Here is a 19,343-nt window from a genome sequence, read left to right as displayed (position 1 = left end):
CAGCGCCGGCTTTCCGGACTTCTGCGCCGCCTCCTAATCCTCTGTGCCGCCTCTCGCTCTCCCTCCCTCCCCCCCCCGCACCAGTTGCTCTGACGTCCTGCCGCCGGATATCCTGTGACGTATATCCGGCGGCAGGACGTCAGAGCAGCTGGTGCTGTTCCTGTAATGCCGTGGCCCGCCGGATAGGACCTCAGTAGTGATAGGAAGTTCGGATCTTTCAGATGAATCGGTTCATTTGAATCAGCTCATTCAAATGAACCGATTCATGAATCGGATCTTCGGTTCACTTGCTGAGTCACTGACTGCTGAGCTGACTCGCAAGTGAACCGAAGACTCTAGGTGCCGGTGCGCATGCGCAGATGCTATCCATTCGATTCACTTGCTGCTGCTGACTCAGTCGGCTCTTCAGCTCTCTAATGAGTGAGTCCGGATCAGGAAGAGTAATTGATTATAGTGACAGTGAAGGGAAGCTGAGGCTGACGCCGGACAGGAGGACTCAGGAGCTGTCACTGTGGTGTGCATTGTTACCCACAGTGACAACAGTCTAACACTGACAGTAGTACAACGAACCAAGTGAAGTGAAATGTGAATGCTACCCACAGGGAAAACTATGTGCTGAATTGATAACAGTATTACAGTAACACAGTCACTGGCTGATAATAAAATAGTCCCCACTTAACGGAATCCATAAAGGAGATGTGAACCCACCCTTAGTTATATAGCTACTGAATGAGATGCCTTTAACATATATATCTCCTGAGAAGCCAATTTGATCCTAAAGGGTTAATTCAACCTGTAATCTAAACTGTGTCATCTGCAGGGCTGTGGAGTCGGAGTCGGAGGAAATTTTGGGTACCTGGAGTCGGAGTCGGCAAACAATGCACCGACTCAGACTCCTACTAAATTTAGATTGGAATTTTAAAAAAAAAGCAAGTTTAAATGTCCCAATTCACAAAAAGTTATAATTAATGACTTCTCTACTGTAAGAATAAAGACCAATGCATGCAGTGCCTCACGTAACCGCAAAACGAACACGTTAAGTGACCCATCTGTCACTTCTCTTATCTCTCTGCTCCTGTCAAAGGCGTACATAGAAATCACTGGGCCCCATAGCAAGAATCTAAATTGGGCCCCCATTCCCCTTTTATAGCCCCTCCCACTACCCATTCCAGGCCTCTCTCTTTGTTCCATGAACTATGTCCGCTGCTGTTTTATAATTTATGCCATCAGGGCCGGATTGGGATTACAAAACAGATACAGTGTGTACAGATGTATAGTGTATACAGCAGTGTACTGATATGTGAGGAACGTGGTATAATATATGCAGTGTGTTCAGGTATATAGTATATACAGCAGTGTACTGATATATGAGGTATAAATTACAGCTCGTACCTCACATATCAATCCAATACTGTATATACAATATACCTGTACACACCATCTATTATACCTCGTACCTAACATATCAGTACACTGCTGTATATACAATATATCTATACACACTGCATATATTATACCTTGTACCTCACATATCAGTACACTGCAATATATATTATATATCTGTACATACTTTTTTTTCCTTCTCCACTGGTTGGTCTCCAGTGTGCGCCTTCTCTTCCGGGCAGCCCCCGCTCCTCCCGTGCTGCCTTTTGGTTTTGGCCGCCGCAACTAATTTAGCCCCCGGCTTCCTTTGCGGCCTACCCCAGTTTGCGGCCTTCCCGGCCCCCGCGTGCCTCGGGCCCTTTTCTTCTCCTCTGGTGGGTCTCCGGCGTGCGCCCTCTCCTCCAAGGCAACCTCCGCTCTTCCCATTCCGCTTTTGGCGACTGGAAGTGCGTCGCGGCCAGCCGCCGCAACTAATTTTGCATCCGGTCTCAGGGCCTACTAGGCCTCAAATTCTCTGGACCCTCCCCCTGCCTTCTATGCTTGTGGGGCAGGGCCCTCGGCCGCCGGACACTCCTAGGAGGGCGTGGTTGCCTCTTTTTCCTGCTTAAGCCCTGGGAGAAGCCAGCATTCCTCTCCCTTTGTACCTCGGTCAGCAGGAAGATTCACTGGGGGACATCAGGACCTGGTGCCACCTGCAGCCTGTCTGGTAGGACAGCCCTATATCCCTCTAGCCCTGGGACCGGCTCTTAGAGCCATGTCCAAACCCACGTCTGACGCCCGCCCGCCACCAGCCCCCACCCACTACTCGTGCGAGTTTCCTTGCGGCCATTCGGACTCCCTGTGTACCGCATGCCGTGTGCCCAGACCGGCCCTAGCCACCCTGACCGTGTGGAACCGGAGTGGGCCTGCGCCCTGTCCCGGGCAGTAGAAGACCTATCGAAAGGTTCCCAATCCACCCTTTCTCGCATGGGTCGATTGGTTGACCAATCCTCACCTGCGCATCCCACGCAGGGGCAGACCTTCTCACAAGCGGCCCAGAACAGGACACTTTTCCTCTTCTGACGCCTCGGTGTCTCCCACCTCCCCCGAGGCCATGCTCGGACATCCCAGGAGAGACACTTTCCGAAGGGGAGGTACTTGATTCAGACTCAGATCTGGATCAGGAACAATCTTCTAAGATTGCATCCATGGTAGATAGCCTGGTCGTGGATGTCCATGACACCTTTCAGGATAAGGACGCTAGGGAGTTTCGTTTCTCCGCTCGAGACAAGCCCCTGAGGCCTTTTCCTTGCATGATGATTTTTTTGGTCGTCCTTGCCAAGGCATGGGACCATCCAGATCGCTGTTTCAGCGCTTCTAAGCTCCTCTATCTGTTATACTACTTTCCGCCAGACTTGCCCGTGAAATGGTCATCCACGCCCAAAGTGGACCCGCCTGTTGCGCATCTTGCTAAGCATACCGCTATCCCCGTGGCCGATTGCACGTCCCTTCAGGACCCCGTGGATCGCCACCTAGAGTCTTTTACTAAGTCCACCTTTGCGGCGGCTGGCTCTGCACTTCGTCCCATATTTGCCTCAGCGTGGGCGGCTAAGGCGGTCTCTGAATGGGCCCTTCGCCTGCACCAAAACATAGTGGCTGATCTCAGGCGGGGAAGTACCTCTGCAAGGCCTCTTTGGACGCGGGCTCTCTTGTTGCCTGCTCACCCGCACTCACGGTCGCCTTACGGTGTGAGGTATGGCTTAAAGTCTGGGCTACAGACTCCTCGTCCAAGTGTTCCCTTACGGGGCTTCCCTTTTCAGGTTCTTGTCTGTTCGGTACTTGGTTGGACAAGATCATCTCTGAGGCCACGGGTGGTAAAAGTACTCACCTCCCACAGGGCAAGGCCAAGCGTCCGGTTCGCTTCAGGCCCTCAAGCTCCCGTTTGCACTCCTTTCGCCACTTCTCCAGCACACGCCCGTCGGCAGGGGCACCACCTAGGGTTTCCAATCAAGAGCAGAAGAGAAAACTGTCCTTTAAACCCTAGCCAGCCTATAGACAATCTTCAGCATGAAAGGGTGCCCCCGCCCTCTCGGGTGGGGGGTCGGCGCCTCCTTTTCCAGGATGTTTGGCGGTCCCACATTTCCGACGAATGGGTACTCAAGATAGTAACCTCGGGTTACAAGATCGAGTTGGCCTCCACCCACCGAACCGATTCTTCCTTTCCCAGCCGCCCAGAGACCGAGTTCGGGCTGCTGCCTTTTTTCAGGCATTACAGTCCCTTCTCGCCCGGGTAGTGATCTCCCCGGTTCCTCTTGCAGAGCAGATCACAGGTTTTTATTCAAACCTGTTTGTTATCCCTAAGAAAGAGATCCGTTCACCCAGTTCTAGACCTTAAGTTGCTGAACCAGTTTGTCAAGGTCCAGCACTTCAGGATGTAGTCTCTCCGCTCCGTTGTTGTCTCTCTGGAACGGGGCGAGTTCCTTTCCTTTGTGGACAATCAGGACGTGTACCTTCACATTCCCATTGCTCCCACGCTCCAGCGTTTTCTTCGTTTTGCGGTGGAGTCTCACCACTATCATTTTGTGTCTCTACCCTTCGGCCTAGTAACAGCACCGTGAGTGTTTACGAAGGTGTTCGCTCCTCTCCTCGCCCTTCTCTGTTCCAGGGGCATCGCCCGGATCCCCTATCTGGACGACATCCTCGTCAAGGCTGCGACCTTCGGTCAGAACGAGGACAGTTTACTCATCACCCTGGACGCCCTGGCACGTTTCGGCTGGCTGGTGAACTTCCAGAAGTCAGCACTGCATCCCAGGAGGCGGATTACTTTCCTCTGCATAATTCTCGTCACGGCCGCATCAGACAAGCGGTTATCCCTTCGGTCGTTTCGTCTTCTCCTCCGGCACAGACGTCTGTCAATCTGGTTTTGCTTGCGAGTTTTGGGAACAATGGTCTCTTCCTTTTGAGGCGCTTCCGTTTGTGCAATTTCACACTCGTCCTCTCCAGCGGACGATCTTGTCATCCTGGAACATGACACAGAGTTCCTTGGACCATACCATCGCCCTTCCTCCACAGGTGCGGTCGGAACTCAGGTGGTGGCTTTCGACTCCAGCCTTAGTCTCCGGCAAATCCTTTCTCCCAGTCTCATGGTCGGTCATCAGCACCGATGCCAGCCTCCTCGGATGGGGCGGAATCTTCCCACCTTGGACAGTCCAAGGCAAATGGTCTTTGTTGGAATCCATAATGCCCATCAACATCCTGGAACTTTGAGCCATTCATTTGTCCTTGCTTCATTGGACTCCTTTCCCGAGGGGACTGCTGGTCCGGATCCAGTTGGTGGCGTACATCAACCACTAGGGGGGAACCCGCAGTGGACCAAAATTCTAAAGTGGGCAGAGGAACATGTACCAGTGCTATCGGCAGTCTACATTCCAGGAGTGGAGAATTGGACGGCGGACTTCCTCAGCTGGAAGACTGTGGACCTTTTCTCCCGGAGGTGTTCGACTCCATCTGTCTCTGTTGGGGCCGTCCGGACATGGATCTGATGGCATCCAGGATCAACCACAAGCTTACCACCTTCATCTCGCGGACAAGAGATTCCCGGGCATGCACAGTAGATGCACTGGTGGCCCCCATGGGATGGCTTTTCCCTCCTGTACGTCTCCCCCCCCCCCCCTTCCTCCCTCTCCTACCCCGGGTGCTTCGCAGGATCAAGAGGTAGGGCGTCTAGATGATTCTCATTGCCCCGGATTGGCCGCACCGAGCCAGGTACACCGATCTTATCCTTCTTGTAGGAGACGCTCCGTGGCCACTTCTGCTCAGGGACAACCTTCTCTCTCAGGGACCCGTCTTCCACCAGCATCTAGAATAGCTTTGTTTGACAGCATCGCTATTGAAACTGCCATTCTGAAGCGGCGGGGTTTCTCCTGAGGAGTCATTCGCACCATAATTAAGGCCAGGAAGCCGACTTAGTCCAAGTTATATCGCAGGACTTGGAAGTCTGTCCTGCACTTCTGTGCGGACCGTCGCCTCCCTCCATTCCGTTTCTCCCTTCCCACAATCCTCTCCTTTTTGCAAATGGGGCTGGATTTGAGTCTTGGTCTTAGTTCCTTAAAGGGGTAGATTTCGGCGCTTGCAATCTTTTTCCAGCGACCTCTGGCGCAAAAGGCCCTGGTTAAGACCTTTCTCCAAGGGGTGGCTCACACTGTCCCCCCTTGTGTCTCCCTCATTTTGTCCCTCGACTTCACATCCTAGGGAAGGGGCCCTCCACCAGCTGAACGTGGTTAATGTCCTGCGGATTTATTTATCCGCTTCAAAGTTGTTTCGACGTACCAACTCACTGTTAGTTATTCCTGGGGGTCCTTGCTAGGTTTTGGCAGCCTCCAAAGGAACGATTGCCAGGTGGATCCACTTGGCCATTGCCAAGGCGTATCGCTCCCGGGTCAATGCTCCGCCCCTCCATATCTCATTCAACCTGGGACGCAAGGTCTAGCGAGTTGCGGTGTCTTAGACTCCCGCAGCTATGACTTCTATGGGAGTGTGGTTTCTTACTCCCCGTTTTTGCTTTCGGACATCCCACAGTCTTGTGTCCCTCAATGATATGAGCGAGAAAACAAGCTTTTGTGGACCTGTAAAATCTCTTTCTCGCTGAGTTGATTGGGGGACACAACTCCCACCCGTTTTGTTTCTAATTTTGCCGCAGGTGATGGCAGTTGATTAACTGGTAGGGTCCTCAGTTTTGGGTTCGGACCCACTGGTTATTGTTATGATATTTCATTTCTTTTCCTCCTACTGCTTGTGCACAAACTGATATGCTCTCTCCAAGCTGGAGAGGATATTGCCGACAGGAGGAGCTAACACTTTTTAGCCTAGTGTCGCCTCCTAGCTGCAGCAGCTATACCCCACGGTCTTGTGTCCCCCAATGAACCCAGTGAGAAAGAGATTTTACAGGCGAGTCCACAAAAATCTAGTTTTCTCACTGAGAACCACCCTAGGCATTAGCCTCCTGCTAAACATTCTCAAAGGTTCAGCTCTTCACATGAATCCTTGTCTCACAGAGCCGATCAACGATCTTCTCGTTCCTCATAGTCCAGGAGACCAGCCTTCAAGCCTAAGGCCTCATGACAGCCCATGTATCAACGGCTACTAGCCCTCTACCTACATGTCTTCCACTGCATGAATGTCTTCCCTGCTTTCTGATGCTTAGGAGTTGAGTTGACCGCATACTAAATTGAATTTTTCTCACTTGCTTCTAGAAAGTTCTGTTGACCCCTCTCAGTCCCTGTCCCGCGCTTCTGCTTTTTCCAAGCCAACAGCACCCACCTTCACAAAGGAAGGTTCCCTCTTGGATTGTTTCCAGGGGTTTTACCCCAACCTATTTACAGTTTTGAGAAGAATGGCTCGGTCAGAGCCATCCTGGATCTTAAACCCAACCGCCCAGGGCGTTTATAGTCAATGGGCAGTTAGGAAGTGGTTATCTCTGATCTGACATTTCTAAACGTCCTTTCAGAGATGGCAGCTGCACGCTAATCGTGCAGCTGCCGTTCCTGTGTGTCCCTGCCTTCTAGATCGCTGTATACACAGACCTCAGTCAGCCCTGCACTGAGGCTGTACAGCACTGTATACTGCTGTACAGCCTCTCTGGGGGGTGTATTTCCACTGTAACTAGAGCTCTGTCAGCCCCAGTTACAGAAGAAATTGATAGTAATGGCAGTGCGTCTTATAAAGCGATGGTGTCATTTTTACATGGCTGACACTGATGTATCGCGGGCCAGTATGCTGCACAGCGTGGCCGGCTATACATCAGTTACAGTTATGCGGGGTGGGAGGAGGAAGACTGGCAACTCGTGGCGGTCACTGTATTACACCAGGCACCACGCACAGCAGTCTCTTTGTATGTAAAGTCTATTTCCTTAATGCTGAAGCAATCGCTCTCCTTTGAGACGATTAGGCTAGTTTATCAAAGTAGAGCGATTGCTTCAGCATTAAAGAAATAGACTTTACATACAAAGAGACTGCTGTGCGCAGAGTGTAATGGGACACACATTAATATGTAAAGTAATGCTGTGAAACATAGGGCCATGAGGGGGACCAGCATAAGATGCTATGTGTGTCATCCACACATACAGCATCTTATGCTGGTCCCCCTCATGGCCCTATGTGTCACAGTGCATCATCCACAGATACCCCATAACAGTGTGTCATCTACAGATCCCCATAAGGCCTCTTTCACACGACCGTATGGCTTTTTCAATGTTTTGCGGTCCGTTTTTCCGTTTTTTGTTTCCGTTCCGCATATACAGTAATTACATAGAAAAAATTGGGCTGAGCATAACATTTTCAATAGATGGATCCGCAAAAACGTAATGGATAAGGAAGACATACGAATGCATGTCCGTATGTGTTCAGTTTTTTTTTGCGGACCCATTGACTTGAATGGAGCCACGGAACGTGATTAGCGGGTAATAATAGGACATGTTCTACCTTTGAACGAAAATAAGGAAACTGAATGCATACGGAGTACATTCCGTTTTTTTTTGCGGAACCATTGTAATGAAAGGTTCCGTATACGGACCGCAAAAAACGGCCTGTAAACGGGGAAAAAAAAAAAGCGGTCGAGTGAAAGAGGCCTAACAGTGCGTCATCCACAGGTCTCCCATAACAGTGCCTCAGCCACAGATCCCCCATAACAATGTCATCCCCAGACCACCATTAGTTCAAAATCCACCAAAATATTTTTTTCCTTATTTTCCTCCTCAAAAACCTAGGTGCGTCTTATAAAGCGAAAAATACGGTAAATTTCCCTCAGAGGTCTTATGACCTTATGGGGGACACAAAGTGTAAAATAAAATTAAAAATTAAGTGTTTTGGGGGGACAAAAAAAAGTTTTACATTTAAAAAAATATATTTCCCCCCAAATCCGTTATTTAAAAAATGTTAGAAATAGAAAAATAAAATAAAAAATAGACCTATTTGGTATCCCCACGTCCACAACGACCGGCTCTATAATAATATCATTATCTACCCCATCAGGTGAACGTCGTAAAAAAACATTGCTCCAAAACAGATTTTTTTTGTTAGCTCACCTCCCAAAAAAACACGTTAATCAATCAAAAAGTTGTATGTACCCCAAAATGGTAGCAATAAAAAAGTCACCTCATCCTGCAAACAAGACTATAGCTAGAAAAAAAAAATATGGCTCTAAGAAAATTGCAACACAAAAACATGATTTTTTTTTTCTAAAAATGCTCTTATTTTAAATGTAAAAAAATAAATAAAAAATACATATTTGGTATCACCGCGTCCGTATCAATTGGCTCTACAAAAATATCACATGATCTACCCCATCTAGTGAACAGTGTAAAAAATTATGCCAAAACAGCTTTTTTCAGTCATTCCATGTTAGAAAATCCAGATGCCGCTCCTTCCCTTCTGAGCCCTGGCGTATCCCCAAATAACAGTTTACGACCACAATTGGGGTATTACTGTATTCAGGAGAAAGGGGGTAGCAAATTGTGGGGGGTTATTCTCCTGCCTAAAGCACCAGTTTCAAATTTTTATTCTCTGACCTGCTACAAAGGTACATGATGTAATCTGCAGTGAATGTAATCTTCTCATCAGTGACTGTATTTGTTATACCTCCCTTCTAATTTTCAGCTGTGTCATGTGACCAACTCTCTGATCTCCAACTGACACAGGACAGGAAGTCAGTTACTTCCCTATTCATTCCTATGAGATTGACATTGAGGAATACATAGAGAAACTGACTTCCTGTCCACACATCAGATGCTGTGTCATTTAGACAGGGGCGGACTGGGAACTTAAAGTGGCCCTGGAAAAAATACTAACAGTGGCCCCGTTTTGTAGTTGGGTAAAAATTGATGGAAGGCAGGGCCAGCAATACCATATTGTGGCACATTATACCACCCCAACAGATCCAAATACCACAGTCCATCACATAATACTGCCGCCAGCAGCACAAAATACATCCCCAAAAACGCCATTGGCTGGCCATAAGGAGGGCCCAGCAGGGAAATTCCCCTATAAGGTTTATTGGCAATCGATGGCAGTGGACTATGTCGCCCAGGAAAACTGCATGTGGAAGAGTGGTGCTCTGGATGTCCTGTTATCATTTTAATAACAAACTTCTGTCTTACATAGTCAGATGTCTACAGGTACTTGCCACTTACACTCTGGTAGTGACTTGGGATGAGGCAGACAAACAAAAGGCCCTGTTCCTCTTCCTTTCTTTTTCCCTGTGTCCTCAAGCACGTCAAAGCAGAGGGCATTCTGGCACTCAGCTCGGGCTTCTCCCCTTGTGGTCTGACCTCCTTTCCCAAAGTTTGCAGCTTGACTGTTGAAGCTGAGGGACTAAGGGACACATTTATTAACAGCAGCGTTTTAGATGCCAGTCTTAATAAAGCCCCAGCGCTGGATCCTCCATTGTTATGAAGAGACGCAGGCCTCTCCATAACTTCAGCGCATCCAGCGCCTACGTTTCCTTCTTCTCATTCTTAAAGCTCACAAACTTCAGTCAGTGAAAGTTTACTTCACTTGGTCCCACTCAGAGTTCAGTCCTGGAATGTCCGTTTTCTCATGGCCATCACTTCCATTGACAGTGTCCAATTTGCCAGTTCTGTCTTGCAAGTCTCCTTTCTTATATGTTCACAAGAACAAAGTTGTTCTTCCTCCAGTGCCTTCGTTCTTCTTGAATGCAGTCTCCCCCTTCTGCATCAATAAGGACGTTGTCCTTCTCATCCCAGGGAACATTCTTTTCATGTGCTTACAGGGAGTGGTGCAGCCCGAGAATAGGTTTCTCGATACATTAATTGATAATTCATTATTGGTGGCCGTATGAAGGCACTGGGTTGTTTGGGCTCTGGCATTATTTGCCGAATATAGTTGCTTTGGTTTATCTAGTCTTTCCTTTACTTAGTATATGATGCATACAAGTGAAGTATACACAATGTTAGTGATGGCCATCAGAGATTTGTATAGGAGACACATGTATGTGTACAGTAGCTCCTAGTCCTGCAGCATCTGTATGTTTAGGAGACTGTACATTATTTTACTCTGTAACAAACATACTTGTTACAAATAAACCATCAAGGGAAAATTGATGGTTTATCCATGGATTTAACCTGGGATGAAATCTATCCTGCTGCACAGTGTGATGTATATATCTCTTTTAGAGCCAGTCATCTAAAGAAAGAGTAGTTAATTTGCAGGTTATACATTGTATCCTTGTTTAAGAGCTTACACTCCAATACAACAATGGTTATTCTGCTTGAACTCTGCTATTAAGAGCTTACAATCTAATCTAAGGCTAGGTTCACACCTGAGCGTTTTACAGCGCGTTCCTACACACTGTAAAACGCTCAACAGGCAAAAAACAATGTTTCCCTATGGGCATGGTTCTCACCTGAGCGTTTTACAGCGCGTACGAACGTGCTGTAAAACGCCCTACGCCCAAGAAGTACAGGAGCTTCTTTGGGGCGTATTGTCGCGCGTAACACCTCTGTTTTTTATTGTACGCCTCTGTGGTCAATAGCAAGAACGCGTGTACGCCGCGCGTTTCCAAAATACAAAAACACCCCAAAATACGCCTCAAAAACGCCTGTAAACAGCGCTTATCGAATACGCTCAGGTGTGAACCCAGCCTAATACTTACTCTGCTTGAGTTTACAGTGTAGTGAAAGTGATCATGTCTATTTTTTATAACCGTGAGTGACTTAGATTACTATACTGCAGAAATTATACTGCCTTAAATATAGTCCCCCCTGTAGTAATATAAAAGTAACAACTGCAATCTAAAGAGTTTATTTTGCAGATATTTAATTTACAACAAAGCAATATACAGCATGTCTCCATAACCACTGCAACATTTATTCTGCTTTCGTACAACTGTAAAAAGTGCTTCTCAAGGAGGCAGTCCTACCAGTGACTGACAGCCTTCCCTCTTATAACTGTGTATACAGAGAGAGCTGTCAATCACTGATAGGACCGCCTCCTGGACCTCAAAGACCAGAATGAGCAGGAATTTAAATGAATGAAATACAAGTTATACTGAATCTTTTCCCATAAAACTATATATCAATCTGCTCAGCTCCTCCTGCTCTATAACATGCTGTCTGTAGCTCAGACACAATGTTCAACATGACAGGTTCTCTTTAACTTTACTCCACCTTCCACAACATAGAAAATCACATGAATAAATGCTGGGGCAGCTCAACTTTCATCTCACCATTATTCACAATGTCTGCTGCAGCTTACAATTACATTCTGTACTTAACGTCTATGAGAGGGCAACCGGAAGTGAAAGCCCTTTAACCAAAAACATTCCACCTCAACCTTTTGCAATTTCTCTGTACTCATTTAATATTACTGGTGGAAACTGTTCCAGGAGTACATACACTACATTAAATTAAGCATGCAGCTTCTGATTTAAGTGACTGCGCTCTATTATGGCATGGGTCCCCTTACGACATTTGATGGCTGTCTGGTTTAGACAATGAAATTTATTTGTGATGCAGCAGATTAAAATGAACAAGGTGTAGAGTTTTGACATAGCTGCCGAATCCCTTTATATCTGAGCACCAAGTACCCAACCCCCTTCTCTCATAGTACCCCCAAGGCTATCGTCATACTTGTGTGCACCATGTGCTGTAACCATAGTATGGCATGAGGTTTGTGAGTAACTACCACTGAACCTAGGCTCTAAAAATCTTTGAGAGTATCCTGTTATAGACAGCTTTAAAGGTCAGATCAGATTTGTGTTTGTTTTTTGCAGCCAATGTAAAGTTAATCTTTCCAGACCTCTTTTGAAAATGAATAGTAGTGCAACATACCCATTTATTGTACTAGTTTCCTTAAAAAGAGCAGCACACAGATCGTAAGAGCAAGATGCTGTAGGGTTATTTTGTTTTTAGAACATCTGTGCTCACTTGGATGATCTGGAACGATGGATGTCACGGTATGAAGCCCATTGATGAGCCCGTGATGTGTTTTCTATTTTTACTCCAGATGCATGTTTGCCTACAAGTTGGGGATGCAGGATTTGCCCCAATCAGTGGCTTTTTTCAGTGCAGTAGATATTGATCAGTGTCTGAGAAAAGAAGTGAACATGGACTGCAAAACTCCATCAAACCCAACTGGCTTGGAGCAAAGATATGGCATTCACCCAGGTACATTGTGTATATATTTTATGTATATAAGACGGTCTTTGCATACTTCTAACCATATTTATTATGTAAAGGCATACATATTGTGGAACAAAATCATTATAAAATACATTCTATATAGACTTCGCATAATAGCGTCAAATAAATTTCTACTGTAAAAAACAATTTCCCGACTCTGGTTCGGTTCTAAGTGGTAAATTGGAACCGAACTAGAGTTCGGGAATTTTTTTTTACAGTAGAAATGAATTTATTATGCGAAGTAATAACTTTGGCTCATCTGAGAAAATGCATTATAATACTGTAATACGCTTGCTCCGTACAGTATTCAAACTAAGTATTATGCGAATCGACTTCGGATGTTTCATTAGAAGTTGATTCTCTCTTAAATACAACAAAAGTATTCTATAGAAACATTTGAAGAAGTTGTACTAAAACTTTTGACCGCTCAATTAGATTGGGATGCTGCAATGCAGTCTCTCTAATGAGCTTGGCACTGCTACTAGCAGCAGAAAACCACATAGTCGGATGAACATCACACAAGTGTCTTCATTTCTGGAACAACCCATTTACATACAATTTTAACAAATTTTTGCCATGTCAGAAGATTTGATACATAGGGGGTCTGCCCACCGACCACTAAAACAAGGGACAGAAGCACTCAGCTGAAAATTTGAGTCTATGGACTTGCTATTAATCCGTGCACCACTTGCTCACAGAACAAAAGGAAAAGCATTTGACGTGCCCCTTTGTTTTATCAATCAATGTGTGTCCCAAGACCCACACCACCTTGAGCCAAACTTTTGTATGTCACTGTGTTAGAGTTCTGTTAAACTAAAAAGTGTCCTTTAAAGGAGATGTCTTATCTCAGACAATAGCTGCATATCACTAGGATATTCCACCAGTGTCAGATAGGTGTGACTTGAGTCCCATCTCTGCTGCTATCTTCTAAGTGAAGGGAGTACACTGCACAAGCGTGATCACCCTCCATTCACTTCTATGGGAGTTCCGAAATTAGCCAAGCACTGGCTCAATGTGCTCCCCATTCACCACTATGGGACTTCCAAAATAGCTGAGCTCTCTTGGCTATTTTCAGAACTCCTGCAGAAGTGTATAGAGCGCATGTACAGTGCGCCGTCCTTTGCTTTGAGGGGCCCCCATTCTGGACATATGTGCAGGTGCCACCTCTGTGACCTGCTCTTCTCTGACATTGGTGGCATATCCTTGAAATATGCCAACAATGCCTGACATTATGCAACCCCTTTAACAAACCAGGTTATATAACTAGTGCAAATAATGAGTGGTGGTTGACCAATCAACCAGTTAAATCCCAGCTGAGACAACATAACCACTTATATTACATTAATAAATACCTCACTAAGGCACAGCTGTAAAATACGGTAGTTTGTGTTGGATATAGCGAACAATCGCATTTCAAATGCAAAGAATAAAATAAGATATTACAACCAAAACTAGTCAGAATTTGCACCCAGTGTCCGTAAAAAGTCAAGGAAGAAAATCTGCAAAATATCAGTAATAATAAGTTGGAGCAGTAGCTATTTCTCTAACTTCTGTTTTCCTTTAATATAAGCCTATTTTATGTCTTTAGTGGAAATCCTTTGTAGGTAGAACTTTATGTATAGCCCTTATGATGGTTTATAAACCTTTCTATTTTGTAGGTGAAGCCTTGGATATCTATGAATTACTTAAAGTAACCAATGGTGTTTTGGAGAAAGGGAGTTGACCCATCTGTATCTGCAAATCAGACATGTCTGCATCCAACTCCCATGGAGTTTCTATGTATTCATAATAAAAGTTATGTTGTCAATAAAAATTTGTTTCAGTTTATGTGGATGCACCAATTTAATGTCAGTTTAACAAAAAAAAAAACTGTAAATAAAGTTGCATGAAGTGCCTGGTCGGGCAGTTACTTCCTCCTTCTTTTCCTCTTTGGTTCTTGACTTTCACTTTGTTCAGACACAGACTGGAAATTGAATCAAAGAAAATAAGATGATATTAAAAAAAACACTAGTTATAAAAGAATAAATACACTCAAAATGATCCACTTTCCAATAGCATACAACTCAAATGGGAGTACTCAAGATATCAAAGTATTATCACAAAAAACGAGTAACGCAATATCCCTTTAATGATATCACTATTTAAATCATCATAAAATCAAATACATACAGTAGGGAGTTAATAATAAGGTGCCACTTAATCCCCACAATGAGCTAGGTAAATAAATGTCCAGCAATAGCTAGATTATAGGCATGTGATCACAAAGGCTAATCTGCCAGCATAGGGATGTCTGAATGGCGTACAAAGGTGCTAACTGCGTCCTCTTATTGTCTGAAAGCAACCTGCAGTAGCCTATAGATAGAATGGCACTGAAATGCAGGACATGAAACACAATGAAAACCTAAACTAACATTACCTTTTAAGAATGGGAGGGATGTGAGTGGCGCCTTCCCCTCTACGCGCGTTTTGCGTATCTGCTTTGTCAGGAGGAGAGGATAGTCTGGGTAAAGGTGCAATGTCTTAAAGATACATCTGGCCAATCAAAAGGCCGAGAGGTGCACGTGACCTGATTACAAGGGCCGAGCATGACTAGTATCTGCCAGCCATCCTGAACGTCACTTCAACCTGTCCCCTGAGCGTCACGCCGGGAAGGGCAATAAAATGTCATGACCTGACGTGGATTGCTGTTCACGGCGTCCCTTCTCCTTGGAGACTGAGCGGAAGCACCATGGTCGCAGCACCAGTCATGCGCTCCCGGTAGCACTTATATCGATCTGACAGATGGAAATATGTATGCCTAATGCAAAAGTAGGGGAGGACATGGCTATAAATAAAATAACCCTAATTAAATATAAATAAAGTGCTAATGCGTGTAAATTAATAATTTCATATTATATATTAAGGTGACATAATTGATGTCATTCTATTAACTACAGTAAACAATCACATTAAGTCCCTGCTTAAAGGGAGTCTGTCACCTCCATATGGCCATGTACAGTGCTTACATTGCCCTATAGCACACCTATACAGGGTGGGCATTTATATGGATATACCTTAATAAAATGGGAATGTTTGGTGATATTAACTTCCTGTTTGTGGCACATTAGTATATGTGAGGGGGGGAACTTTTCAAGATGGGTGGTGACCATGGCGGCCATTTTGAATCCAACTTTAGTTTTTTCAATAGGAAGAGGGTCATGTGACACATCAAACTTATTGGGAATTTCACAAGAAAAACAATGGTGTGCTCAGTTTTAACGTCACTTTATTCTTTCATGAGTTATTTACAAGTTTCTGACCACTTCTAAAATGCGTTCAATGTGCTGCCCATTGTGTTGGATTGTCAATGCAGCCCTTTTCTCCCACTCTTCACACACTGATAGCAACACCGTAGGAGAAATGCTAGCACAGGCTTTCAGTATCCGTAGTTTCAGGTGCTGCACATCTCGTATCTTCACAGCATAGACAATTGCCTTCAGATGACCCCAAAGATAAAAGTCTAAGGGGGTCACTGATATGTGAAATTGCTACATGATGATGTGTTTCCCTCTTTATGCACTGAAACTGGCACGTTCCCTGAGTTTTTCCAGCAAGATGGTGCACCACCACATTATGGGTGTCAGGTCCGAGCATTCCTAGATGAACAGTTTTCTGGAAAGTGGATTGGTCGTCGTGGGCCAGTTAAATGGCCCCCAAGGTCTCCCGATCTGACCCCCTTAGACTTTTATCTTTGGGGTCATCTGAAGGCAATTGTCTATGCTGTGAAGATACGAGATGTCGAGGCGAGGACGAGGCGTCCAAAATCATCCCCAGGAAGGGGACTGTGGGAAATTGATCCCCTCCTTCTTTAGGACCACGTACAGGTTTGAATAGAAACCAGTGCCCTGTTCCTGGGAGAACGGGGGTAACAACCCCCCCAGTCCAGAAGGGAGGAAACTTCCATTAAGAGGTCCGAGGCTCTGGTCGGATCCAAACCCCAATCCCTGGCTTAGGAAGCCAGTGCCTTATCCATTAGGCCACTGGGGCTTTGGGAGCCGCAGGGCGGGCCGACTGTGCTCTCGGGCGCCAGGAAGGCTGGGGCCTGAAGGAGGGCTTCTTTCGGGAGTTCTGTGACCCCCCCCAGCGGAGGAGCAGGTGATGCCCGGTTAGAAGAGATGCGGCGAAAGGACTGGTACTGAGAACCGGAAGTCCTAGGACGAAGGGGGCGCTTAGACCTGGGCTGGGGAAGATGAGTGCTCTTGCCCCCTGTAGCGGCAGAGAAGAACTCATCCAGATGAGCCCCAAAAAGTCTGGAACCCTCAAAGGGGAGGTTAGCAAGGGAATGCTTGAGGAAGCGTCGGCGTCCCATACCTTCAACCAGACCTCCCTGCGCTGGATGACTGAGAGGGCTGAAAAGCGGGCAAAGAGGGAACCAATGTCCATGAAGGGCTCGCATAGAAATTTGGAAACCTGAGACATCTGGAGGATCAAATCCAGTGTGTCAGCAGATGCATCTTGTGCAGCCAGGTCCTGGAGATGGCGCTGCAACCCCACTGAGAGAACTCTGGCCACCCATGCTGAGGCAAAGGCAGGTCGCAGGGACATGCCTGCCAGAGAAAAATGGATTTGGTCAGGGAATCCAGACGCCTGTCCACCGCGTCCTACAAAGAGGAACCCTCTAGGACGGGAAGAACCGTTTTTTTTGGGCTAATCTGACCACCAGGGAAATCCACCTTAGGGGGAGAAGGCCACTTCTCCACACAATCCTCAGGAAAAGGATAAAGCACAGCCATGCGTTTGGTGGCAGAGAACTTTGATGAGGGCGGTTCCAGGCCTTAGCTATGACCATGGAAAAGTCCCCATGGACAGGCAAAAAGACCGTCTCAGGCATTAAAGGTGTCACGGACAGCCGCCACCAAGTTAGTTATCGTGGTGGAAGGCTAAGGCGGGGTGTCCCGCTCCATGACTTAGTCCGAGCCGGACAATTCCCCTCCAGACCTGTACTCCCAGAGAGAAGGAGAGTCGTCCGGACGTGCCCTAGGCAGGGGGGGCGGAGTCATCCGAGGAGGAATGCTACTGCCCAAGCTGCCTCCTAGTGGATAGACATCCTCTGTAAAAATCACTGAGAGGAGATGGAGTGGGGGGCGCCACAGAATTGGTAGCCGCCCTACCCTCCATAAAGGACGTGGCCGCCGTGGCTAAGGCCAGATCCGCGGCCGCCCTGGACATGGCGGAAGCCCAGATGGGTACCGCTGTCTCCGCCGAGAGACACGATTGCGTCATGCAGAGGGAGGACTGGGCTGAGCAAGAGAAGGAGGAGAGCCTGTCCAGGGGCAGGGCACAAGACACAGGCGACAGAAAAAAGGCTGAAGGCACACCTGACAGGTATCTGCCACAGGCCAGATTAGGCATAATGGTTGACAAATAAGAAAATAAAATCTCCTACCAGTTGTCTGAAATGTCCCACCACTCAGGCAACAGAAGAGAGGACCTCCGGCGGAGAGGAGCAGGGGAAGTCACGCGAGAGTTCAGAAAAAACTGCACGGCCGTACATGCAGAGGGAGACTGAAGCGACAGAGCGGAACCGAGGCTCCGTCCCCCGGCCGCGTCATAATGGCGTGAAAAGAGCACGCGCTGTATGAAAAAATGGACCCCGTCGCCACCAGGGCCCGATCCGCACAGCGTATGGGGGGCTAATGTCCCTGGGGAGAGGGGAGGAAAACGCCGCCGGCAGGTGCCGCGGAGAGTACTACCGCCGAACTCCGTGGTGCGTCCCCTGCAATTGTCCACTCCTGGAAAGAAGCGATGCCGGCAAGTGCCACGCATTGCATGTCAGATGCCGAGCCTGCCTTAAAGGCAGGCAATATGTGCCTCTAATAAAAAGCCCCACGTGCCCCCAAAAGGACTCCTATCACTGCAGCTCACCCAGGCAGCCTCAGGAGTAATGAGGATGGAGAGAGGGGGTGGGGGGGTGGCAGGGATGCAGGCGATACTAATCTGCTCCTGCAGACTTCTCCCTCGACTCCAGGACCAGCAGGGATGCACCTCTTCAGACTTCTGACTCCCTGCGCAGGAGTGCAGTGCTCTGGTGGAGGGTGGCAGCAGGTGACCCAGTGGCTGGTGGGATACCGGAGCTGCAGGTCGAGCCCGGATCCTCTTGTCTTCTTTGGGGGCAATGAAGGCAGCGTCCCCAAGACGGCAGCGGGCACTCCACGGGGGACCAGGAAAGCGCTATGCTGACCTGTGTCCCCATCTAGAAAGAAAATAACAAAAGGGAGTAGAGATAGTGATCGTGTCAACCTCCTTCACCGGACACTAAGCAAAGACTGAGTTCCTCCTGGTGGAGTCGGGGGGTAAGGAGGAGCTCTTTTGTATTTGCATAGTGTCCCTCCTACTAATACCTCTAAGCTATACCCATGGTTATTCATAAATCCCTGCTCTCCCTGCTGATGACTGACAGTCTTCTACCTAGTTTTCTCCCTTTCTCTCTAGGAGAGAACTGCCAATCATCAGCAGATAGGTGGGGAGAGCAGGAGATTATGAATAAACATGACTCTTCTCAGGTAGATTTGACTCTTTTCAAGGCCGAGCTGCAAGGATTATGATGCTGGTTCTCAGCAACCACTTACTTTTAGCTCATGAGTGACACACCGCTAACATCAGCATTTCTGTCACTATTTTATGCTGCCCTTGATGACAGGTTCCCTTTAAATAAAATAGACACTAAACCCTAAATCACAGGCAAATTTTTATTTTTTCTTCAATGACAAAACACGCAGACAATAATCCCTGTAGTACAAGAAAGCC

General features: G+C 47.0%; 2 protein-coding genes across 2 annotated transcripts in view; one reads left to right on the top strand and one right to left on the bottom strand.

The window, feature by feature from the left end:
• POLG (DNA polymerase gamma, catalytic subunit) overlaps positions 1-14,352 on the top strand; it is an 89,565-nt gene extending 75,213 nt beyond the window's left edge. The window contains exons 21-22 of the mRNA XM_040414156.1: positions 12,382-12,542; positions 14,216-14,352. Coding sequence (XP_040270090.1) covers positions 12,382-12,542; positions 14,216-14,280 — 226 coding nt within the window. The 3' untranslated portion in view covers positions 14,281-14,352. The remainder of the gene's footprint in view (positions 1-12,381; positions 12,543-14,215) is intronic.
• Positions 14,353-14,392: 40 nt separating this feature from the next.
• The window catches only part of FANCI (FA complementation group I), a 111,587-nt gene continuing 106,636 nt past the window's right edge, over positions 14,393-19,343 (bottom strand). Inside the window, exon 38 of the mRNA XM_040414155.1 lies at positions 14,393-14,520. Coding sequence (XP_040270089.1) covers positions 14,464-14,520 — 57 coding nt within the window. The 3' untranslated portion in view covers positions 14,393-14,463. The remainder of the gene's footprint in view (positions 14,521-19,343) is intronic.

This window comes from Bufo bufo, chromosome 1 (genome assembly GCF_905171765.1).
Source record: "Bufo bufo chromosome 1, aBufBuf1.1, whole genome shotgun sequence".
NCBI classification, from domain to species: Eukaryota; Metazoa; Chordata; class Amphibia; order Anura; family Bufonidae; genus Bufo; species Bufo bufo.
The sequence above is the reverse complement of the archived record's forward strand: the minus strand, read 5'-3'. Positions and strand labels throughout refer to the sequence as shown.